At 38.0% G+C, this 25,577-nt stretch overlaps 3 protein-coding genes across 5 annotated transcripts in view; all 3 read left to right on the top strand.

Moving 5' to 3' along the window:
• Positions 1 to 513: 513 nt before the first annotated feature.
• LOC307007116 (transcription factor Sp5) lies at positions 514 to 8,904 on the top strand. The gene is made up of 4 exons (XM_079628801.1): positions 514 to 625; positions 1,813 to 1,981; positions 6,065 to 6,201; positions 7,818 to 8,904. The coding sequence occupies exons 2-4, from the start codon at positions 1,939 to 1,941 to the stop codon at positions 8,757 to 8,759; spliced, it is 1,122 nt and encodes a 373-aa protein (XP_079484927.1). The 5' UTR covers positions 514 to 625; positions 1,813 to 1,938; the 3' UTR covers positions 8,760 to 8,904.
• Positions 8,905 to 9,882: 978 nt separating this feature from the next.
• Positions 9,883 to 18,023, top strand: erich2 (glutamate-rich 2). Of its 2 annotated transcripts, none has more exons than XM_079628586.1 (11): positions 9,883 to 10,106; positions 11,220 to 11,271; positions 11,427 to 11,466; positions 11,654 to 11,690; positions 11,772 to 11,864; positions 14,109 to 14,231; positions 14,509 to 14,600; positions 15,428 to 15,591; positions 15,842 to 15,899; positions 16,013 to 16,084; positions 16,729 to 17,032. In XM_079628586.1, the coding sequence occupies exons 1-11, from the start codon at positions 10,099 to 10,101 to the stop codon at positions 16,890 to 16,892; spliced, it is 903 nt and encodes a 300-aa protein (XP_079484712.1). In that variant the 5' UTR covers positions 9,883 to 10,098; the 3' UTR covers positions 16,893 to 17,032. The 2 variants fall into 2 exon arrangements, with proteins under 2 accessions (XP_079484712.1, XP_079484711.1); XM_079628585.1 differs by having other exon boundaries at positions 9,915 to 10,106; positions 14,506 to 14,600; positions 16,729 to 18,023.
• Positions 18,024 to 18,088: 65 nt separating this feature from the next.
• The window catches only part of gad1b (glutamate decarboxylase 1b), a 27,683-nt gene continuing 20,194 nt past the window's right edge, over positions 18,089 to 25,577 (top strand). Inside the window, exons 1-5 of one of the 2 annotated variants that reach the window (XM_079628583.1) lie at positions 18,133 to 18,409; positions 19,443 to 19,569; positions 21,356 to 21,418; positions 23,875 to 24,012; positions 25,157 to 25,399. In XM_079628583.1, coding sequence (XP_079484709.1) covers positions 19,494 to 19,569; positions 21,356 to 21,418; positions 23,875 to 24,012; positions 25,157 to 25,399 — 520 coding nt within the window. In that variant the 5' untranslated portion in view covers positions 18,133 to 18,409; positions 19,443 to 19,493. Of the gene's footprint in view, positions 18,410 to 19,442; positions 19,570 to 21,355; positions 21,419 to 23,874; positions 24,013 to 25,156; positions 25,400 to 25,577 lie in introns of both variants that reach the window. The other variant, XM_079628584.1, reaches the window with a different exon arrangement.

Genomic DNA, 25,577 nt, shown 5'->3' with positions numbered 1-25,577 from the left:
AGCATAAGCCATCAGGCAAGTGTTATTTAAATAAACTCCTGATGTACTTACAAACTTTACAAAGCCTCGTTTTATGAGTACAGAACCTATTTGTACTACTGTATTAGTTTGGTGCCATTCCGGGCATTATTAGTGCGGGAATTTACCAGATACAACCTTGGAGCCATTCAGCTGATATCTCTAAATAAGCTCTAACTTTAACAATGTTCGACCAAGGAAAAAAAAACTCTTGGGGGGGTTTTCGGCTCGAGGTCATGGTGCAAAGGACCCTAGGTTGAAATTACTCCGAACCATCCCTTTAAATGCCACTAACCTGAACAGCAGATTGAATGATTTGGACTGGATGCTGAAGACAGCAGTAGTTTGCATGCATGTTATTAATCTGTAAAGCTAGCTCACAATCATCCAGTGTTACTTACAATTAATCTTTTGGTCAACTTTTAGGCTATTTGACCAGCGATGGCGACTAAATACCTGGAAACAGATCTGTAGAGACCAACTTAAAACGAGATGAAAGTAACCACAGTCTTTGTGATTTGGGGAATCTTCTTAGCATCACAGAGACATGTTAACAGGATCCAGTGCCTGAGTGCTTATCGTCAAACACTGTCAGATTTGCGCACAGGTAATCTTCTGCCAACACACACACACACACACAGAGTTGCTCTGAATGTCCCGCACCTGTCGGAGAGATAGGAGGGATATTCTCCGTCGGTTTCCTGGATGTTCCTCAGTTCTGTAGCCGTAAGCGCCTCTCTTTGACAGAAAGTGCAGATGCTGTTGCACAAGTTTGATCAGCCTCTGAATGCAGACGTCCTCCGCTGAAGTAAATCTTCAAGCAAACAGGTTTAAACCAGCTGACAAAATTTTATCCAAGATGCCTTAAAAGTTATAGAAAGAGACAGTTTAGCTTCCAGCTGCGCATGAATGGATTGATTTCGTTTCAGAGGAACGAGCTGTAACTTTTAAAGAAAGATTTAGATTATCGTTACTCATTTCTATTCATGTACATATCACTTTCACTGTCATGTTGGCTTCAAAATTAGGACATTTCCAGTAATTATGCACCAAAAAAAAAAAGCTGTTAATTTTGGACATTGCTCCAATCAAATGGATGTTGTGCCCTTGAGAAAGACACTCGACGCCAGCTTACTGACCATTAAGTTTACTGTCAGTTAGTTTGAAAAAGCGTCTGCTAAATGACTACTAGTATAGGAAGACTTTTAAAGTTTGTCCTACTTTGACAGGAAGAGATTGCATGACCAACATCTAAAGTACTAAACCATAGATTGTTATCTGTGAAAATAATCTCATGACATGGAAAAAAAACTGATCAATACATGCAACTATTCAGATTAGAGGTTGTAATTTTCTATTTTTGTGTGCAATCTACAGTATATCTTAAAAAAGGAAAGAAATTCTAACTTTTATTCAGCAATGATGCATTAAAATGATTAAAAGTGACAGTTTCCACAAAAATATGAAGCAACAATTTTTTTAAAAAACATTGATAATATTCAGAAATGTTTCTTCAAATCATCATATTAAAATGATTTCTGAAGGATCATGTGACACTGAAGACTTGAGTAATGATGCTGAAAATTCAGCTTTGCATTAAAGGAATAAATTACATTTGACTATATATTCAAATAGGAAACAGTTAATTTAATGTGCAATAATATTACCAAAACAACAGTCCATTCCTTTCACAAAACATTGCCTTCCCCGTGTCATTTATTTAATATTTTAGTTTATTTGATTGTTTTCAGTTACTAATAAAAATGTAATGCTCTCATCTCTTTATGCTCTCAGTTTAAATCTGTATAATTTCCCAGATTTCCCACAAAATCAGCCCAGAAAGTGAAGGAAGGGTCTGCAGATGCAGGTTTCGGCTCCTCCACCGTCTGCATTTGACCAGAACATCATCTCAGTGAAGGCATGTGGAAACGCAGCACTGCAACTTCGTTGAAGGCCATGGCTGGTATGTAATGAACAATGATTGTGACTTTGATGTGCTTTCTGGGGAATTGGAAATGTGCTCATCAAAACCGGTTCAGACATCATTAGCTGAGCAGCGTCTTCTGTCAGTTACTGAACGACCTCATGTCTGTAATAATAGCAGCCCAGTTCTCCATCACTATACTATGCTGATTTAAAGGGTATGGTTAGGGACAGGTTTGGTGGTATGGGTAATTATTGATGGAATTACAGTTATTAATTACAGATATGTGACCATGGACCTCAAAACCAGTCACATGGGTCAATTTTCTGAAATTGAGATGTATACATAATATGAAAGCTGAATGAATAAGCTTTCCATTGATGTATGGTTTGTTATGATATGACAATATCTGGCCGAGATATGACTATTGAACATCTGGAATCTGAGGATGCAAAAAAATCGAAACATTGAGAAAATTTCCTTTAAAGTTGTGCATTTATGTTCACGATTGTGCTGCATTCACTCACAAAAATACATGTTTTATATATTTACGATAGCAAATTTACTAAATATCTTCATGGAACTTGATCTTTACTTAATATCCTCATGATTTTTGGCATAAAAGAAAAATCGATAATTTTGACCCACACAGTGTATTGTTGGCTAATGCCACAAATATACCCGTGCGACTCGTGACTGGTTTTGTGGTTCAGGGTCACTTATAATTACATGCAGGTATCTCATTATATATAAGTACAATGTAAAAACATATATTGAGTGCATTGTATCAAATGATTAATGTAAATCTTCATACATAGTCGTTAAAGACACGACTTGACCGGTGGTAATATCATAGTATATGTCAAATATCACAGGCAATATATTATAAATGCCACTCACATAAATGAAGCTAATTGGCCCAGAACTCTTCTGATTGGTCTGTGTCCGATCTGCTCTAATAACCATCACAATATAATTACAGACTAGACTCAATGTTATCATTCCTCTCTCTCTCTCTCTCTCTCTCTCTCTCTCTCTCTCTCTCTCTCTCTCTCTCTCTCTCTCTCTCTCTCTCTCTCTCGCGCGTCTCTCTCTCTCTCTCGCGTCTCTCTTAGTGTCCCTCAAAGGAAAGGTCCGATGTAAAATGGGTCACTCTCACACCCTGGAGTGCCTGTGGAAAGCGTCCTGGTTCTATTAGCAGGCATCTTCCTCCCCAGCCTCTTCTGACCCCGATAACTTGCTTTTTTATTTTTAATTGTCATGCCAAGAGAATTCCAACATTTGCAATAAAGAAAGACATGTTGTAATAAACCGTCCAGCCTCCAATAACCAGATGCATGCTTCCCTCTGGCTTACATTTGAATAACGTTACATATGAAATTAGTTTTATAGTGTTTAGCATGCACATAAAAACATGACGTTTCCATGTCTGTTTCATCTTTAGGTGAACTAAATCATAGATATACATAATAAAGGCTAGATGTCTCGTCCGCGCTGCTGGCCAATGGAGGTCGACGTCCGCACCTGGCGGCCATCTTGTCACAGTCAGTTCGCTCACTCGTAATATTGTGTTTTAATGGTGCATGTACTTTTTAAATAGCCGTAACTTGCTCAATTTTCTACAGATTTTCAAACGGGTTGGTTTGTTATAAACGTCAGAGATGTAGTTATGACACTGCATACTTATTAATAATTATAATATTATATATTTCAACATGTTCAAGCATCCAGAATTATAGCCACGTTAATAACGTTTGTAAGAAACCAAACCGTTTGTAAATCCGTCAAGATTTCAGCGAGATAAGAGGATTTGTGTTCGTGCAGATCACTCGCCTTACATCAGGAACCACAGAAAGCTTGCCTGTGACAAGATGGCCGCCGCTGATGACGTTAGAGACTCCGCCGTATGACATCTAGCCTTTATTATGTATATCTATGGACTAAATGGCCCAGGGTTCAATATTTCTGTTTCAACTTTCCTGCTTATAGGTTAAATTTGGTTCTGATTTTAGAGATTCACACTTCAAAGCATATCTGAACATTTCTGCTCTATTACTATTGCTCTTTGAGTCACACATTACACACATTATAATATTCAGCAGTATTATTGATTCGACTGCACCGACACTATTGAGAGCTGAACTGTTTTCTGCAGAGCTGCTTTATACCTGAATTGAACTCGTTGTTGATGAACTTTACACAGTTATTGATCCAAACTGAATCAACTCTGAACTGACCTCAGCTGAACAATGACACCGTTGTCTTCGTAGAGCTGCTTTACAGCAGAATTAAATTTAGTTTGCAATCGTCATTTTCTGTAAAGCTGCTTTGAAACAATATCTGTTGCATAAAGCCATAATTATGGAAGCTTGTTTCCACCACAGAATAAAAAATAAAAAAGGTATCTCCGATTTTTTTTATCTCACAATTCTAAAGTCACAATTGCAAGTTAGAAAGTTAGAATTGCGTGATATAAATCGCAATTCTAACTTTTTAACTTGCAATTGCGAGTTTATATCTTGTAATTCAGAGGGAAAAAAGTCAGAATTGCGAGATGTAAACTCACAATTGTGAGTAAAAAGTCAAAAGGTTCCAATTCTCTTTTAAATTGTTTAATAGCTAAAGAAGCTGAGGAAATAAAGGTGACTTGACTATTTTATTTTATTTCTCTAAGGAACTGAATCACAATTTATTTTGATATTGACAATCAGTTCTGATATTTTATGTATATTTGGATGATTATTTATTTATTTTGCACAACTAGTTATTTTAATATTGACAAGGAGTCCTAATATTCTTGTTTTTTGTCACTTTGATTGTGTGACTGCAAATTTAATAAATCATATGTAAATAAAGAGTGTGAGAAAATTAATTAAATTTAGTTGGAAATGAAATTGCTGAACATTTTCAAATACAGAGGAAATTTTGTATTGCTCTGAGGTTGAGTTCTCATTCAAGCATCTTAACTTAAGAACTTTATCTCTGATATTTTATCTCTAATATTTCTTAGGTGAAAAAAAAAATAGACCTACATGTTGACACGTTAAAATTATAGAGCTATATAATTAACATGGGTATAGCATAGCTCAAATCATTTAGTTTTGGAGAGATTTCAACTGGCTTTATAGTCCAAAGAGGTCAACTGGCTTTATAGTCCAAAGTGACCGTACACGCACCTTTAAGCATGCATGCAGGACACACACACACACACACACTAACCACCCCAGTTCATAACCCAGGGCTAAACGACTCTGGCTTTTAAACACAAAACCAGACTTCACCTCAAAGGTTCACCAAGGGAAACAGGAGAGAACTATCACATTACTGGGGGAAACTTTTAAACTAAAGAGACCCAGGTTGGAGGGCCTTCATGTAGACCCGAGAGAACAATGTCTGCTTTCTGTCCTCATGAGACTTCAAAGCTGTGTGTGCTGAAGGAACAGACTTCTGCTTTGTTGTGGAAAGCCACAGATGTTGCTCTAGTTCTGGACACCCTTGTAAGCACTTCAAGAGGTATTGAGCCTCCCACACGCTGACTCTTAACCGTGTCCTCCGCTCTCAACGGATCGGCAGGTTTCCATGCTGTTCCTTTTCATATCAGTAAAGTCTAAAAAGCTTGTAAAATCTTAAATTCACAGAAAGGCAATTAACAACATCTGAATCCAAAATATACTATTTCAGTTTTGTGTGCAATGTGTATCAAACTTTTGTTTTATATGTTTGACAAGGCAAAAGTCAGTTTTTCAATCGTGAACCCCTGTGTATTAACTTTATCCAACTAATATGCAAAGAAAATAAGTATACATTTCTATACAGCCTCATAGACATAAGCAACACTTACCGAACATTTTAGTGGCATACACCCCATCTTTTTATTATTTCTTTGATCCATTCACTTAATCCAGATTATTAATTGCACCTCCTTCATCTCTCCCCATCTCACCCTCCATGTAATCAATTCTTTTATTATCCAAAGCAGCAAACACTCAAAAGACTCGAGCTCTTCGTTATTCTGTGATGATTGGGCAGCGGTAATCTTCAAAGGCAAAACGCTTCATTCTGACTGGCTGGAGTTCTGATCAAACTCAATGAAATGATGCCAGTGTGTTCACTTTGCTAAAGGATTATCCCGTGTGTTGTTGCACGGCATTAAAGAGGCGCACCGGTGCCAAGCACAGTTACAGGGGATCTCGATCGAGAAGTCTTCATTGACTGCGGACGCCATAATGCGCAATGACCCACTGCAAGCGTTCCTTCAGGTGCGTTAAAAACATTTATCTGATATGAATTGTGTCAAACTTGTCATTTTGATGTCTTTTGCTTGCATGCTGATTTGGGAGGGATTCGTTATTAGGCTATAAGCATTCACTTTGGTTCTCACTCCCTAAATTCTTTAAAGGGATAGTTCACCCAAAAAGGAAAATTAGCTTTTAATTTACTCTCCCTCAGGCTATCCAAGATGTAGGTGACTTTTAACTTCAGTGGAACAGTAAGGAAGATTTTTAGCTGAAACCGTGGTCATCGATGTTCAGTTTCTTGGATAGACTGAGGGTTTCACTTCTTAAGTCAAGTCAATATTGATTTCTAAGCACATTTAAAAGCAACAGAGTTGCACCAAAGTGCTGTACAATAAAACATTGAGTATATAAAAAGAAAGCGTGCAGTATACAAAATATAAACACATTAAACAAAAAATTAAAAGTAAGCTCAGGAGCCACAGGTATTATTTTTTTTTGTGTGCATATGTTTTTTTTTATCTGAATGTGACGGCACCCATTGACTTCCATTTTATGAATCATAGAGGACCACGATTTTAAAATCTTCTTTACTGTTCCACTGAAGAAATAAAGTCACCTACATCGAGGGTGAGTAAATTAACAACCAATTTAAATTTTTCGGTGAACTAAAAAACTCCCTTTAAATAAGAGAGACATCATAAAGTGCCAGAAACAGGACTGAGAGTGCCAATCATTCAAGCATAAATGGATACTATAAATACTATATTAAAGCTTTCAAGTTTTGTTTTATATGTTTGACAAGGCAAAAGTAATTTTTTTCAACCGTGAAACCCAGTGGATTAACCTTATCCAACTAATATGCAGTACCCAAAGAAAATAAGTATACATCCAAAATGTGCCAGAAACAGGACTGAATTAGAGTGCCAATAATTCAAGCATTACGGGATCACGAGCTTCGCATAATGACGTATGTGCGGGAGCTTCTTAAAGGGGTGGTATAATGCCCTTTTCACAAGATGTAAAATAAGAATAAAAATAAAAATAACATCTCTGATGTCCCCAGAGTGTGTATGTGAAGTTTTAGCTCAAAATGCCCCACAGATATTTTTATATAGCATGTTAAAATTGTCACTTTTTGAGGGTGAGCAAAAATGCACTGTTTTTGTGTCTGTCCCTTTAAATGCAAATGAGCTGCTGCTACCGGCTCAGGGGGCGGAGCTTCAACAGCTTGTGTCCTGAAAATGTCAAAAACTTTTTTGTTTATATTTAAATGTATGTAGCTGATGAGGAGTTAGCTATCTTCTAGTCATTGATTAGCATATTCTATCATGATAATCTATAAATCGCGCTCCCGGGGGTGGGGTTTATGTATATTTTAGGGTTAGTGATGTCACTAACCTGGGAGGAACGTCGTGTAGTCCCTACCAGCCGTTTGTTGTAATCCTTAAAAAGCAATTTCTTTAAAAGCAAATATCTCCCTTTGCTTTGAACTTTGAGCGTTGTAACTTTGCAGATGTTGTTTATGATCAAACAGCAACATTACACACTAACTAAAGTTAAAAAAGTGAAATTATAGTCAACAACCCCTTTAAGACCTCAATGTATCATCATAAATTATATGTATTGATATTTCATAGGATCGGACTCCAAACTCCACCCCAGAATCCATCAAAGGATCCCCCTTGATGTTGCTGGAAGACACCTGCAATCGCATCGGCCACTCCTGTGCATCCGCGTCCATATATGAAGGTTCCCCACCCAAGCTCTTCCATCCCTGGAGAAGTGATGCATCCACACATACAACGTTCTCCTCCGACTGTGGCATGAGGCTGTCACAGCACATCCAGACCTCATTGAACCCACACCACGACGTGCCACTGACACCTCCAGCTGAACACTATGACTTCTCACCGCTGAAGATGTTGCCTTGTCCATCAGCATCCTCCTCGTACGCCTCTCTTCCCGCGGCACTTTCAGCTTACGTACCCACACACACTGGACTTGTGCATCATCCGCAGAGACATTTGGCACGGGAGGATATACAATGGTGGACCCTACAAGACGCCAGTGTTGCTAGTCACTCCTCAACACATCATTTTCAGCGGATCCCCCGCGGCTGGGTTATGGGTCACCACCCGGAGCTCGGCCAATACCAGTCCCAAATCGCCACGCTGCTAAACTCCAAGTCACGGAAAAGCCGGAGATGCATGTGCCCAAACTGCCAGAAGAGCACGGACGCGCCGGGCAGGAGAAAGCAGCACGTGTGCCACATGCCGGGCTGCGGGAAGGTGTACGGCAAGACGTCGCACCTGAAGGCACACCTGAGGTGGCACACAGGTGAGCGGCCGTTCGTTTGCACCTGGATGTTCTGCGGGAAGAGCTTCACGCGCTCCGATGAGCTCCAGAGACACCTGCGCACACACACCGGAGAAAAGCGCTTCACCTGTCCGGACTGCAGCAAGCGCTTCATGCGCAGTGACCATCTGGCCAAACACCTGAAGACACACCTGATGAGGAAGAGCAGACCGCTGTATCCCATGCTGGATCACATCAGCAAAACTCTTCAACAGAAGTCTTAGTGTGTTTGAAGAGAGCACTTCATGAAGTAATGGGAGAGCAGGGCTTGTTGTCACAATTTACTATCTCAGTAAATATAAACGTTGGGGTTAAAGTTACTCCGAGGTTTATTTTCTCTAGCGGTGTTTTTAATTCATGTTGCATTCAATTGGGGCAAGTTGTCACAGTTGTGTTTAAATGTTCTACAATAAATATATATCCTACAATTTACTAATTACATTTATTTTGGCCAATGCCGATAACCAATCTTTATATTTGAATGCCGATAAACTATATATTGGCCGGTAAATCTAAGTTTTGATCATTTTTGAGAGCCTGATTACACTTTTATGTTTAGCCTAGCACTGCACATGTTGCACTTCACTGCATTTTCTTTTTTTAAGTGATTCCAGTCATTTTTCAAGCAATTTACAAACCATCATGTTGAACAGTGTGCATCTGATGTGTCTCAGCTGAAGGAAATAATCCATTATTAATCTGCTTTAAGATATCGGACAGATTTTCTTATCAGACCGATAACAATAACATTAAAACTGATCATATATCGGCCTAAATGTATATGGATGGCCGATATATCGTGCATCCCTAAATAATTTCACATCGATGTTATCTTTTACTTTTTCGCTGTTTCAGAAATAGTTTCAGAATTTTTTTAATATAGCAGAAAAGCATGGTATAGGACCACTGAGACATGCGTTACAACATGCTCAAAATGTGTTAAAATTAATGTTCAAAGCTTTTGTATTGTCAGGACTCTAAGGTAATTGTCTATACAGACCCTAAGAAATATTAAAAAATTATGTTGCAATCAGCAAAAGTTCCCCCTATGCAATATGATGTCATTGTACAGGCAAAACTCTAAGTAAAAATGTTCATTGGTAATTGCCTTCTTTTTCAAAAAGACATTACATGTTTATCTAATGTACACATTTTGTTGATTAGAACATGCACAATTTGAGTCACTTTTTGGACGTCAAAATCCTCATGGAACAAAAAGTACAATAGCCTAATAATAATGTATATTGTTGGTTAGCATTATTATTGTTAAATAATGAATACATTATTGTATGCTTGCTGTTACATTTTTTGTAAAACAAGTAGCAAGTGTCACGCAAGGCGTTGGTTCCGGAAGGAGCATGTTGCACTCGGATTAGTTTGAGGTGACGCCTCCAGTTGCCGTGGAAACAGCACGCTTGCCCTCTCAAACTGCGACAGGGCTTCAGAAAGTCAAAAGAAACTTGTGAAAAGTGTTACCTTAGGCCTTAAATTGTATCATAGACTTTACAATTACCCGTTCAGCTATCGATTGCAGTCGATAGATCCTATAAAAATAAAGCACAGATGAACAGGTAAGGACGCTCTGGCATTTTAATCTATCACTTTACATGTTTTATATAAATTATTCTTCGTTATTTTTCAAACAGTTAATAGCCGTTTTTACATTTAAAACATTCGCTTTGTTGTCTGTAAACGTTGCGATAGAATGACTGAAAGTGAATAAGGCTTAAAACATTCAACAGAATCTTGAGTTACAGGAATCGCATCAAGTCTTAAAGGGATAGTTCACCCAAAAAAGAAATTACTCTCCCTAGTGACGTTACAAACAAGACTTTCGTTCATCTTCTGAATACAAATGAAGATCTTTTTGATGAAATCTGTCATCTCCCTCCATTGACAGCTAAGTTACGCAACTAACGTTGCCACAAAATGCTATAAAAAAAAGTGCATTAAGAGATTGTAAAACTAGTCCACATTAATTGAGCTATTTACTCCAACATTTTTGAATTGAGGCTTTTATTCATATATAAACATTCATCAAGTCACACGTCAGTTGTGGTAAAACAGAAGCTCACGCATGTTTGCTTGACATGCAAGAACCAATGAGGTTCATTCTCATGTTACGCAGCACTTTTGAGCTTTTCAATGTTTGCTGATCAATGGTTATATGTAAATAAAACCTAAATTAAATCTCTTCATCATATAAAGTGATTGAGTGTCTTCAGAAAATTTGGACTAAATCGTTCAAATCATATATGGTTTAGTTTTATGATCTCTTTATGAACTTTTTGAAGCATTAAAGTAGTAGTTGCATAGCTGTCAATGGAGGGACTGAAAGCTCTCAGATTTCATCAAAAATATATTAATTTGTGTTCTGAAGATGAACGAAAGTGTTACGGGTTTGGAACGATATAGGGTGAGTAATTAATGACAGAATTTAAATTTTTTGGTGAACTATCCCTTTAAGACTAATATACACCTGACTGTTAACTATAATGTTAGAATAACATCCGGGCACATACAGGTTAAAACTGGGCTCTTGTGTATTTTTACATTACCTCAACTTAAACATTTGTATAATGTCCATTACTCTTTAAAAGTCTCTATACAGTGGCTTTATTATGTCTTAATTTCTTTAACATCAAAATACTTATTTTAAATATTTTATTACTATTAATGCTAAGATTACAGTGTGTTGGGCGGCCGTCAGAAGTCTCATCAAAAGACAATGAAAAGGTCAGTGGGTACTTATATATGGATATTGTGCTTTGTTTCATATCATGTGACAAACTAGTGTCTTGATCATTTTGCAATTTAAGTAATATAGAGAAATAATAGAGATTTGGCTTTAGTCTTGCTCACATTGAGTGTTTTTTTTTCTATTTCTAAAGGAGGTTGCACCCTTAAAACCAGTGACTGGCAGCTCAGCAGGTACAATAATCAATTTGCAGGAAATTATTTCTATCAATACATATCCACTATAGCAATTGAGCACTATAGCACTTAAAAACATAATGGTTTTTTTTACATTAAGCAGTTACACACACATGCCTTGGTTTCCTCAAGGGTTATTTTTCATCTGAAAGGTTGAATGACGTTATGCCCTTTTGTTCTGTAGATCCAGTGGCAAAAGAATCAGTGGAATGGAAACCAAAGTAGGTTTAGATTTTCAGATTATCTTTTGGATATTATATACATACGTCAAATTTGGTGCTTTGGTTTGATTTTATGTATAGGCAGCAGAAACCAAAACCCAGCGGGAAGACAAGAGGACAGGATTTATCCATAAACTATGAGACAACACATATCAAAGGTCCAAGTTCCACAAGGTAAAACATTTTATAACAGTGATTAATGAACATGAATTGCCCGTGCCGCTCTCAGTCGACAGGTAACATTGTAAAAGCCTCATAATATTTACACTTAAACTTATTTTCCTGCATAAATGAAGTAAGAATGCTACTTTGATGTATTAAATACAAATTGTGTCATGAAACTCTAGAGGACGCAGACTAATAGATCCTTAACTCGGTTTGCTTGCAATCACATCATTTTATAATGTTTTCTAAACTATTGTGATTATTTGTGAATCATCTGTGATTGTATATATACATTGTTGATTGATTGTGACTAAACTTTTTGAAGAACCTGGTAGTGAAAGGGTACGGTAATCAAATCATTAAGTTCAAAAATGTATTTGCTGTATCTGGAATTTTTATTTATAGAAAATATTCACATCTTTAAAATTGTACTGTAATGTCACTCTTTACATGGTCGTCTTCTGGCCTTGGCGCTGGCTTGGCAGAACTTCGGATTGTACACACAAGTCTTGTACTTGGCCATTCAGCAGCACATAGTTATGAAGAGTCTAAAGAGTTATACGCCCTCAGATTCTCTTTACGCTCGGTTTCTCTATCGGGTAGGTGTAGATGTCACTCAACCGAGGTAACGTTAATCCTGTCACATCGTCCGTCCATCATTGAGCGAGTGTCTACGGGTCAGCCAATCTGGTTCCGTCCATTAAAATGTACTTTTTTAAATAAACAATCCCTGTCCTGGACAGTGAGGGACCTTACACATCTACCTGTAAATTACAGGAATGTCTGTGTGTGTGTGTGTGTGTGTGTGTGTGTGTTTGTGTGTGTCTGTCTGTCTGTCTGTCTGTCTGTCTGTCTGTCTGTGTGTGTGTGTGTGTGTGTCTGTCTGTCTGTCTGTCTGTCGGTGTCTGTCTGTGTGTTTCTGTCTGTCTGTGTGTGTGTGTGTGTCTCTGTGTGTGTGTGTGTCTGTGTGTGTGTGTGTCTGTCCGTCTGTCTGTGTGTCTGTCTGTCTGTGTGTGTGTGTGTCTGTCTGTCTGTCTGTCTGTCTGTCTGTGTCTGTCTGTGTGTGTGTGTGTGTGTGTGTGTGTGTGTGTCTGTCTGTGTGTGTGTGTGTGTGTGTGTGTGTGTGTGTGTGTGTGTGTGTGTGTGTGTGTGTGTGTGCGTGCGTGTGTGCGTGCGTGCGTGCGTGCATGCGTGAGTGCGTGTGTGTGTGTGTGTGTCTGTCTGTCTGTCAGTGTGTCTGTCAGTGTGTTTGTCTGTCTGTCTGTTATTCGCATTTCTCTCGAACCGTTAGTCCGATGGATTTCAAACTTGACAGGTGTCTTGCTACTGGCACGAGTAAGTGCAGTGCCAAGTTTGACGTTGTTTGGATTAGAAATGCAAAAGATATTGGTAAATATTTTGGTAAAAGAAGCACTTGGAAGGTTGTGGTTTAAAAACAAACATTCTGACAAACACTCTGTCAGCTAAACATTAAGTCAACTACACTGTTTACTTCTGAATATTATATTTGATTCACTCTGCTCCCTGAATCGTTACGCTTATTCATTTGTGGATGTTAACTGAATCTGTAAGTCAGCTACACTGTTTACTTATGAATATTATATTTTATTCTGGTGCGCTTAACGTTATTGCTACTGTGTAATAGTAGCCTATGCTATTCACCAACTAAACATCACATTCAATGCATTCACAGTCTCTTTCACGGCCATCATTTGGTGTAGCCTATTCACAAACTGTTACTCAAGCGTAGTGTTTTCTCGGAGTTCACGGTGTAGCCGCTCCCTGAATCGTGTAGTTCAATTTTCCACATTTATTTTATGTCAGTATCAGTATTTGCTTTCTACCATACCAGTGGCGGACTAGCTGGGACAATAATTCAGGCCTGTTGTTCTGTGTGCTGTTGTGGAGCTGAATAACTTGCCTTTCCAGATTAAATGTCTGTTCTTGGTCTTGGATTTTGTGAAATAAATTTCTAAATAAATGCGACTTATAGTCCAGTGCGACTAATATATGGGTTTTTCTTCGTCTTCATGGCGCATTTTTTTGACTGGTGACTTTTTTTTTGACTGCTGATTTTTTCGACTTATACTCCGGAGCGACTTATAGTCCGGAAAATACGGTACTTGCTCACAGCAGCGTTTCGTGTGTGTATTGGCAGTAGCAAGTCCCGTACTTAACCAAACACTCCTAGAGTTGTCATGACAGAATTACACTTTAACAATCATTTAAATGCATTGGTTTGATTTTGTGTAGGCAAACGAAAGCAAAACCCAGTGAAAAGAGAGAAGAGCAGGATCCCTCTATACAGACAGAGGCGAATCCTTCCCTAAACTCTGAAACATCAAGTACCTCACACAAAGTACACAATTCCAAGAGGTAAAAGCATTTGATATCTGACGATAATAACTACAAGTGACATTTCTCTATACCAGATCATTTGGACAGATGCATAATACTGAGAAGAATAAAGAAAAAATCCTTATTTTTAATTTGATTGTAACAGTGGCTTTTTGTATTCCGGTCAACATGCTCTTTGGGTCATGCATGGGATGTGGTTTATGGGCCGTACATGCATAAAGCAGGGAAGCTGATGGCATTCATTCGCTCCAGTGATCTCTAATAGTTTACCTTTTATCACCCATTTTTTCAGCAGCAGAGGGTATAATGCCTCTAAAGCTCCGTCCTTCAGAAATGTAACCACGCATGGACATAAACTACCTAAACAGGTCCCCCCTATTATGACAGGTACTGAATCTGTTTTATCCTATAGGCTCTGTTTACAGCTGGTTTTAAGATGCGTTTTGGTCGATCGGATCACAAGTGGACGACGCTAAATACCGGTGTAAACGGCGTCTAAAACGTTTTGAGCTTGTCCACTTTCAGACACTTCCAGAGGGAGTTTAAACACATTCGACAGGATTGCTTTCATGGTGTAAACGCTCATGTGATCGAATGTGTTCAAACATCCACAAAAGACCGTCTACTCTCCGTCTACTGACCTAATGCGTGAACATTATGGGAAGAGCGCTAGCCAGACAGGATTTAAACTTTGTTGGCTGAAGACTCAAGTTTGGTTTGAAGATGAAAACGTACCAAGCACGTTCTCTTTCATTCCTGATTTCTAACACACACTCACAGCGTTCGCCTGGTCTTGCGGCTGTCAGCTGCTGTTCTCTGTGTTTTTCCGTCATCTACGGGTGCATTCAAATGTAAATTCCACACGCTTATTTCATCCATTAGATCGAAAGATTTGGAAAAAAACATACATTTACCCGACCATAAATCATTCCCTCGAAGAAATCAGGACAGAAGTGTTTGAAAGTGGACAAAAGAGATGGATTAAAACACCAGGTGTAAACGGGAATGTGTCTCCTCGTCTACTTGTGATCCGATCCACCAAAACACATCTTAACACCAGGAGTAAACAGGGCCTTTTTCTTTTTTAAAGCATTCATTCTTCAACCCATTTGTCTCAGAGTTCCTGAAGCATTTTGTGATGCCCATGGGCTCCTGTACAAATACAGTAGGGTCCAAAAAATATTTTCTTTTTCTTTTTCTTTTTTAAACATTAGAAAAGCAAGGAGAATGTGAAGTCCAGTCAGAAAGTGTGCATGAAAAACATCTCCAGGCTCCTCAAGTAGTGTCGTCTACAAATGACCAGGATCCTCATGAGGCCCAAAGTGAGGAGGAAGAGAACGAGAGCGCAGGACACGTGCCTCTGGAGCTGTTTGCTGAGGTACACATCATGTTCATTTACATTTATGCATTTAGCAGACGCTTTTATCCAAAGTGACTTACAAAAGCAATGCCTATTAGATTAAGAAGGAAGCAAGTCAGAGAAGCGGAGAATAAATTGTAGTTCTGATGTGTTTGAAAATGGCTGCAAGACGTCAAACACACTTTTTTATTTAACTTCAACTTTGGACAGTTGTCATTGGCTCATTGAGATGCAGTTAAACACATGTTCTGTGTTTCTCTGAGTCCAGTTTCTACAGGCTGTGATGACAAAGAATTATCAACTCGCCAAGAAGCTCTGTCAGATGAGTAAGCAGCCATTTCAGTTACCGGTAGTATTGTTTACTATAGTATTGTTATCTGGTATTTCTTACATCATGATACTAATGTTTTCATCATTCTCGTTCATTCTTTAAATGTAGTTTTAATTTATGAGCCCCAAAACTCAGAGGCTAAGAGCTTCCTGCCACTCATTGAAGAAAAGTTACTGATAGGTGAGTTCATATCTATCTATCTATCTATCTATCTATCTATCTATCTATCTATCTATCTATCTATCTATCTATCTATCTATCTATCTATCTATCCATCATCTATCCATCCATCTAACTATCTATCATCTATCCATCATCTATCTATCCATCCATCCATCCATCCAACTATCTATCATCTATCTATCATCTATATATCTATCTGTCTGTCTGTCTATCTATCTATCTGTCTGTCTGTCTGTCTATCCATCCATCCATCCATCCATCCATCTAACTATATCATCCATCCATCCATCTATCTATCTATCTATCTACCTATCTATCCATCATCTACTGTATCTATCCATCATCTATCTATCTATCTATCTATCTATCTATCTATCTATCTATCTATCAATCATCTACTGTATCTATCCATATATATATCCATCATCTATCTATCCATCCATCTATCCATCTATCTATATATATATATATATATATATATTCATCCATCCATCCACTTTTACATTTTGACATAACTTTCCTCTTTAGTTTTAAAATGAACATAGATATATGTCTCTAAATTGCTTTTAACAAAAATGTTTTGTGATGAATGAAGTGTGTTGAATTCACCTTCTTCATCTGGATACCCTCGTGAACTCTAGAAGCGGAGGAGGAATCAGATGATGAGGATGATGAAGATGAATTTGACACATCTGATGATGATGATGATGAAGATGACGTTGAGGATGATAACGATGAGTCCACAGATAGCTCTGACACAGATGAAGAGTCCACTGAAAGCACAGACGATACATTATCATCTTAATCATAAATAAACAATCTAGTGTGGTGCGTTTCCCACAGTCCTATAGGCACGCACTGTATTGTTTTAATATTATGCTTATAAACAATGTGTGATGTGTCCAGAATACAATATTATGTATGCGCAGTTATGTCAAATACTGACTGGACATTAAATTATATTCTGCGTGAATTGTAATCTAACCCCTGGTTTCACAGACAAGCCTTAAGCTAAATGCATGTTAAAGCTGTTCTAACTGAACGCAACTTGCACTGGCATGTCTTAAAATAAGGTCAGTGCCATTATTTTGTCTCAGGATGCACACCAGCAATGTTTCTTCTAAGACACATTTATAAAAGCTACTTAAATTGAACTGAGGCCTCTAAGCCCTGTCTGTGAAGCCAGGCCTATATGTCTTAGGATAATAAAATAGCACTTTTTCTGTTTAGTTGTTCAGATAGCGCAAGACACTTTAGCACCACCTGACGGAGGAAAAATAACACTATTGTTTCACAAATATGACCGAGGCCCGTTGTCACAAGAAGGCTGTATTTAAAAAAGGCTCATCTCAGCAACTATAATATTTTGAGACAGAAGTCTACTCTACTCTAGAGTAAAATGTATACTATTTTTTTAATAGCTGTTGCACAGGTGAACACAATAAAACCGATCGTTGCATGCGTTAAGATACCGATATATATACGCTTTCAAATGCTGTTTTGTTGTCAGGACTTTAGTGTATGCGTCTGCAGAAACTGACTATCAAAAAACCGACTGGAGTGAGAAGGTGTGACAACTAGCCCCGGTCTCTTCTTGACCCCGTGGAGCTGTCCAGGTGCTGAAACTGCGGCAGTGGAAACCAGTACTGACTCGAGGTTTCAAATTGAACGATCTTACAGACATGAACAGAGCAGCTCAAGTGTTTTTCCAGGGCGCTGCCCAAAATCCTTCATTCAAGTTCAAGTTGGTCTGTTCTCTGTTGCCACCTCGTGGATGTCTTCCAGATGTCTCGAATAGGTGATGACTGGAGCTGATCCACAAGTCGTGCATTAAATAAAAAAAAACATTTTTTTTTTTTAACATTAGGATGGAATGCTTTAATTTGTTTATTGCGTCCCTCCAAAACAACAACAATAAAAATGTGAACTCGTCCTCATGATGTATCTGCCTTTCTTTCTCTCTCCTCTCTCTCTCACTCACCGTTTTCTCACTCCCACGCTATTTTGACGTGTGTGTATATATTACTTGGAGAATTAAACTTCATGTGGTCTGATGACTTGAGCCCATATAATAATCCTCAGAACGTACCCGTGGATATTAACCCGTGGAAAAATACAGCTGAAGTGAATTTGGGAGATTCTCCTGTCGCCTTTGGAAGGATAAACACTGAATCAGGAATTTGGCGCTGGATGGATTTTTATTTTCTTGTGCACTCTTCTGGTTTTCTAATATCAAGTGTCTCGCAGCCACATCACGCGCTGTGAAAGATCCTCCGCGTGCCATTTTTCTGGATTTTACTGTGACACCTGTGACTTCGCAAGGTAAGCGCTCACCTTCTGCGTTCTGATCTAAATGTAAGCCCTTTTTTCTTTTCTACAATATTGGGGAGATAACAATATGAGAAAGAAGAGCAGAAACTGAACTGTGCCTTTTGTATTCAGTTATAATAAATGCATGTAGAGATTTTAAACAATTTCAGCCAATATTGTCATTCTATGTTCATACTGGAACGCGTCTGGCAAAATAATGATCTAAAAACATGGTGTAATTTAACACATGAGCAGCGCAATGATTTTTTTGCCCATATTTCACTAACTCCGACAGTGATTGATGCGCATATTTTGAGGATATTTAAAGATCATCTTAATTGAGAAATCAATAAGTCACTCTTTTTCTATACATTCTCTCTCTTTCTTTTTTTTTTTTTGCTTCTTTTTTTTTGACGAGAGTCGTTTAAGGTTCTGACCTTCTGTAAAATGATCTGTAACAAAGAAATATTATTTATCATCGTCACCAACACTAACAATACGTTCAAATGATTATTTCTGTCCTGACTTCGTCGCCTTTGTTATGCTGCGGTTGAAGTGAACAGATTCTTCGTTTTAAATGATTCGATTTAAAGACCTCGTTACAGAGCCAATTAAGTCAGACTTCACGGTCTGCTGCGCGCTGGAGCTCACAGGGGCGTCTGGAGAACACGGACATCCAAAATACCAACTTATATAGGTCGGACTATCTTCAGAACTTACCTACCATTCTTTTCGTTATTTCTTAGGTGTGTTGGTTGTTTTTTTTCTCGTGCTGTAATGTGCGCCGTTCTGTCAGAGCGCATTTCTGAACATGACAGAACACTGAGCGCGCGCGCGTGGCGCAAGACAAATTATCCTGGTGACGCGGAGTGAATTACTGCCATTTCAGAAGGAGAATTTGATGCGTGAAATTGCGCTTATTTTTATATAGCTAGTACTCTATATACTTTATATGAGACATTAGCCAGTCGTTTTTGTATATAAGCCACTGTTATTTGTGCCATCACTTTGTTTATCCTAATTCCTCCACATTTTCCGTGTGTAGTGTGGGTTTTTTCCTTCAGTCTGAAAGCAGTGAGGTGTTTCTCCAGGACTGATGGCGTCTTCTGCACCTTCTTCCTCGGCGGGTGATATGGACCCAAACACGGCTAATTTACGACAACCTGCCACAAGTAGGTCTCTCTGGATAACGCGTTTTTCACTTGGCTTGTTTACTCCGTGGGGTGGCGATGTTCATCACTGCCCTGAAAAACACACCGCCGTGTGAGATGTCTATTAGCTGACAGCTTGAGAGACAAATAATAAATTATCTTTAGATAGATAGATAGATAGATAGATAGATAGATAGATAGATAGATAGATAGATAGATAGATAGATAGATAGATAGATAGATAGATAGATAGATTACAGTCATGCCAATAAAGCAATTTTGAATAAAATAAAATTGAATTGATATTAAAACGAGAACCCCTGATTATCGTTTTATTACAAAAAAGATTATTGTAATACGATATTTAGTTTGAATTATATTTTGTAGTTTATTATGTTTTAAAAATGTAAATTCTTCAATTGCATGGAGATCGATGTATATAGATGTAATAATAACAATAATCTTATACCGTTATTTTATTATTATATAGATAGTTTTAGTCTCAATTCTGCAGATTCTACAAATGAAAATAGCATGCAAATTGTGTTCTTAATTTTACTCTCACATAAGAGCATCCTGCTTCTGCCTAATTGCATTTAATTATGGTCCCGATCTTATAACAATAGCTCTGCATTTTGCCACGTTTTATGGCAGCTTGAAGAACAGCAATCAGCCATCGTCTGCTCTCAACAGACCCACCTTAATAGCGCAATTACTAAAATTACCCGCCATCACGGTCCAATTCACATTTTCCTTTGTAAATATGCTGAAAATGCCCGAGTCAAGATTTAAAAAACAAAAATACATTTTAAAAAAAACTGGTTTGATCTGATTTCACTCAGGTTTTAGAAATACGCAAAATAAATAAAAATGTCATGCTAGAAATAATAGCAATAATATGAAGATGTATAGTAGCCTACCAATATATGTTTTTTTTTTGTTACATAAATTTTGATATAAATTGTAAAAAGCATTATGTGTTGTGCTGTGCTGTTTTGTTGTGTGTGTGTGTGCGTGAGTGTGTGCGTGCGCGTGTTTTGCTATTATCTCCCTGCCAAGCTCTATCTCACGCTCACTGACCTGAGGGGCGCGCGCTGTCTCTGCCTCATCTGACAGCGCGCGCCTGGGGCAGATAGAGCTAGATCTCCCCTCAGACAAAACCCACCCCAGAGACACATTCATTTCAAACTATTGATGATAATAATAATAATTCACCTTCGTTTCTTATCGCTCTATATACACACTTGCACCATATTGTTGTTGTCCTTGCTGAATAGTGTTGTTCATGTTCCGTATATGCAAATGCTTACAGCTGTGTTCATTTTATTTCATTTTCATAGTATCAGCATCTATGGCTGCATCTGTCTGGTCACTAATGCTAGAGGTCATTCATGTATTTTTTCGAGTGGTGTATTTTCTCTCTCCAGGCTCACTGTGTGACGGCTGGCAAGTCAAACACAAGCGTTTCACTCAATTAATTCCGAGACCTCATTTCATGCCCGCTTATTTTAAACCGCCTCTTTGCCGGATGTGTGCCACCATCTATTAGCGGCCTGCCTCTCTGATAGCCTCTATTGATCACTTGATGAAAATCAAGCCCTTTCAAAAAAAACCTGAAATTGACATATATATAGAAGAAGAAAAAAGCCACACGTTCGGCAAAGACCCAAATCTGTTGCGCACGCTCATTGTCTTCTGCGTCAATGCATGTTGACCCTTAATTGTGCGCTTTCTACAGCATCACCATAGCATTAAGAATAGAATAAACTCTGGGATGTTGAACAGCTCTCCAAACGTCTCGTTTTAGCCGGCGACGCGTGGTACGGGGTTGCGCACGGATGCACGAGGAAACTGGGCATGAAGATCTGTGGTAAGTTACAGTGCCAACATTATCTCAGTCTTGAGGTCAGTCAAGGTGCCAAAGTGGAGGGCACCTTTACCCATGCTGTTGTTGCTCTGTTGACCCGGGTGTGAATACATTTGCCCTAGATATGGAGCAAGAGACTGTCGTTGCGTGTTTCCATCACACGAAAGGTCAGCGAGCTGTTATTTACCCTGTAGGCGAGTGTGTGAACAGGGTCTCAGGCTTTTGTTCCCCCGTATCACCCCTTGTTCACTCTCATTATTATTTTCTGGACACACACACACACAAAATAAATAAATAACTGACAAAGGAAGGAACAGAAATCAGCCCCGAGTTAGAGATTCATGCCAGGCACGATTTTTGTGGGTTGTTAGGCAAGAGAAGAGAAAAATAGCCCGTAGAGAGCAGTGTCTGGATGGAAATATTTTCTCACGGTCACTTAGATATGTTTTCCTAACTGGATTTGAAACTCTGTATATCAGGAGAAAAAAAGGGACTGCCTGTGTTGCTCTACTAGTTTCCTAGTGGGTGGTGCTCTCTCTCTCTCTCTCTCTCTCTCTCTCTCTCTCTCTCTCTCTCTCTCTCTCTCTCTCTCTCTCTTTACGCCACACTGCTCTTTATAGCCGGCTAAAAGATGGGATTGGGTGTTTTTAGGAGGAGGACGTCTGGGAGGATGGGGTCATCCTGACTCCTGCTGAACTTTAAATCGTTTTACTCTTGTGTATCTCAAGGCCAGATCCTCTCGATTTCATTTAGCCTTATGTGCTTTTTGTTCAAAAAATGAACATGTAATGAGAATTACGCCCTGATTATTGCAAAACCACATGAATCTAATTAGTAATATGTATTACATGCTAAAACCTAAGGGGGAAAAAATAATGATCATTCTGTCATTAACATTTTGAGGTATAAACAATATCTGGAATTTATGCGCCCTCAGCTGCATATTCTGCTGATGTTTGAGCTCATATAAAAAGCGTGTAAATAATTAGTCAAATTCTTATCTATCTATCTATCTATCTATCTATCTATCTATCTATCTATCTATCTATCTATCTATCTATCTATATCTTTTTTTTGTTAATTTGTTTCTATATGCATTCATTTATGTTTATTTTGTATTTATTTTTATTAAAGTTTATTTTAAGGTGTCTTTGTTACACTGTAATTAAGTACTGAGTGATATTAATTAATTACATGTACTTACTATATAGGGCTATGTTTAGTTTAGGGTTAGTTGCATGTATTTATTGTTATTATATAGTAACTAACATATGTAACAATGACAATGTAAAACAAGAGAGAGAGCTCATGCAGAAATTGATCTGAATAGACTCAACGATTTAAAGAAACGAAATTAATGCCTTATCCAGTGTGTATAAAACATTGCTCAAATAAAATAATATTTTTAATGAGAAGATTCAGCGTATATCAAACGTAAATAATTAGCTATTTTTTATCTTAATTGCATGCGCAATAAACATGCTCGACGTGGTTGTTAAGACAAAAAAAATCCTTTAGCATGAGAAAAAGAGAGAGATTTGGTCTTTAGCAGGAGAGAAAACAGAAAAAATCCATTTGATAGGCGCAATGAAACCGTGTCGCCTATTGATGTTGCGCGCATCTCCAAAGATTTACGGCATCGAATAGTCATTAGCTGTTATCAGAACCGAGCCTGAATGAGAGAGACGGCTGCGGGGTGGCGGGGGGCAGTAGTAACGCAGGCCTGCTTTCTCTGATAATATTGTGCGATAGTCCAGCTCAAAATGAAAGAGATAAGACAACCGGGCCCTCGTGACCGAAAGACGGATGCTCTGAGGAAATATGCTGTTAAATATTGAAAAATATTATTTATAATCTTACTAACCATCTGTGACCCATGTTTTACAATAGCTATACGCAGACCTCCATAAATAAAATTGCATTGCATGCATTATGAACGAAAAACAGGCTATTTTGTATTTTTGGGTCGGCATCTTGGTTGACTCTCTTAAGTAGGTCTTTCTGCTTTGCCTAAACATGTTTGTTCATGTTCATGCTAGATGTTCCAATAAAACATCCTCGATGGATCTATTGAATGTGCCTGTCGGCAGTTAATGACACGAGCATCTGGTCAGTCACGCGGAATCTGTGAAGGATGATATAGAGCCAAACTCAACCGGGTTTCAACAGGGGTTCATGATCCAAAAAAAACAAAAAAACACACACCCTACATGTCCTCTGATGTCATGGCTACAGTAGCACCTTTGAACTGAACCTCAACCGATCCATAAATAGCGCTGTCCCACTAAAACCCCAGTGACTGGAATCACCCTTAGGTATAAATACCAGCGCGCAAACCTGCTGTTATTGCTTATGTTAAGCAACTGGTTAGAGATAGCCTACAACTTTTTTCCCCATCGCATCCATTATCAAGGCTGAGGATATGTTCTGCAATTCTCCCCCGTGTTGTAATGATGCAGGTTTCCTGCAGAAGAACAACAGTCTGGATGAGAAGAGTCGCATGGTGGGAGCCTTCAAGGAGAGCGCGAAGAACCAGCGCGACAACAGCGAGCGCTTCACGCGCGACGAGACGGACTTCTCCAACCTGTTCGCTCGAGGTGACCACACACATACACAACACACACACCCTTCTCAATCTTAATGCCACACTTGAATCTAACGCATTGTTGCTTCATCATAAAATATAACAAGTGGAAATTAAAGAAAAATAATTGAATGGTCGCATATATAAACTAAAATCATACAGTAGGCTACCGGTCTGTTTTTATACTTTTTTTTTTATTTAAAAAAGAAGTCTCTGATGCTCATCGAGCCTGCATTTATTTGATAAAAAATAAAGAAAATACAGTAATATTGTGAAATATTATCACAATTTAAAATAATGGTTTTCTATTTTAATATAGCCTACTTTAGTTTCAAATATAATTTATTCCTGTGATCAAATCTGAATTTTCAGCATCATTACTCCAGTCTTCAGTGTCACATGATCCTTCAGAAATCAGTCTAATATGATGATTTGTTTCTGATACATTATCAATGTTGGAGACATTATTTTTTTTTAGAACTTGTGATACTTTTTTTAGGATTATTTGATGAATAAAAAGAACAGCATTTATTTAACATTGAAATATTTTGTAACAATATACACTACCGTGCAAAAGTTTGGGGTCAGTCATTTTTTCGATGAATACTTTTATTCAGCAAGGATATGTTAAATTGATAAAAAGTGATAGTAACGGTTTATAATGTTAGAAAATATTTATATTTTGAATAAATGTTGTTCTTTTTTTTATCACAGATTAAACAAATAGTAGATAATGAAGCATCACAACTGTTTCCAACATTATTAATAACTATCAAACAGTATAAAATAAGCATATTATAATGATTTCTGAAGGATCATGTGACACTGAAGACTGGAGTAATGATGCTGAAAATTCAGCTTTGATCACAGGAATAAATTATATTTTTAAGTATATTAAAATAGAAAACCATCATATCAAATTGTAATAATATTTCACAATATTACTATACTTTTCTGTATTTTTGATGAGCAAAAGAGTCTTCTTTCATTCCATGCAAATACAAAGAGTTCACATGATTGACTATAGTGACCGAGAAAGATGAAAAAATCCCAAATTTTCAGTGGCTGTTCAGACTTTTCACCTCCACCGCTTCAACTCCACTAATATTTCAATTTGAGATGAAACCACTTCTTATCTTTACATGTCTCTATTGTAGATCTACTGCCTGCTAAAAATGGCGAGGAACCCACGATCCAGTTTCTTCTTGAGGTGGTGGAGATCCTGACCAATTACGTCCGCAAGACCTTCGACAGATCCACCAAAGTGCTGGACTTCCATCACCCTCACCAGCTCCTGGAGGGAATGGAGGGCTTCAACCTGGAGCTGTCGGATCAGCCGGAGTCGCTGGAGCAGATCCTGGTGGACTGCAGAGACACGCTCAAGTACGGAGTGAGAACAGGTACAGAACAACGTCCTCACAAATACACAACATTCGTTTATCTTCAAGACTGTCAGAGTAATGATGCAGGAATAAATAAACATTTAACATGTCAAACAATTATTTTAAATGTTAATAATATTTCACAATATTACTGTTTTTACTGTATTATTGATCAAATAAAAGTAGGTGTAAGTAG

Source organism: Phoxinus phoxinus, assembly GCF_949152265.1.
Source record: "Phoxinus phoxinus genome assembly, chromosome: 11".
Taxonomy (NCBI): domain Eukaryota; kingdom Metazoa; phylum Chordata; class Actinopteri; order Cypriniformes; family Leuciscidae; genus Phoxinus; species Phoxinus phoxinus.
Note: the sequence above shows the minus strand (reverse complement) of the source record. Positions and strands in the feature narration are given on the sequence as shown.

Excerpts from the sequence above, each read along its gene's own strand:
- LOC307007116 (XM_079628801.1), top strand. The coding sequence starts at position 1,939 with ATGTGGAAACGCAGCACTGCAACTTCGTTGAAGGCCATGGCTG. Across the intron at positions 1,982-6,064 it reads TTCGTTGAAGGCCATGGCTG|GATTATCCCGTGTGTTGTTG; the intron begins GTATGTAATGAA and ends ACTTTGCTAAAG. Across the intron at positions 6,202-7,817 it reads CACTGCAAGCGTTCCTTCAG|GATCGGACTCCAAACTCCAC; the intron begins GTGCGTTAAAAA and ends GATATTTCATAG.
- erich2 (XM_079628585.1), top strand. Across the intron at positions 11,467-11,653 it reads AGTGACTGGCAGCTCAGCAG|ATCCAGTGGCAAAAGAATCA; the intron begins GTACAATAATCA and ends TTTGTTCTGTAG. Across the intron at positions 15,900-16,012 it reads CAAGAAGCTCTGTCAGATGA|TTTTAATTTATGAGCCCCAA; the intron begins GTAAGCAGCCAT and ends CTTTAAATGTAG.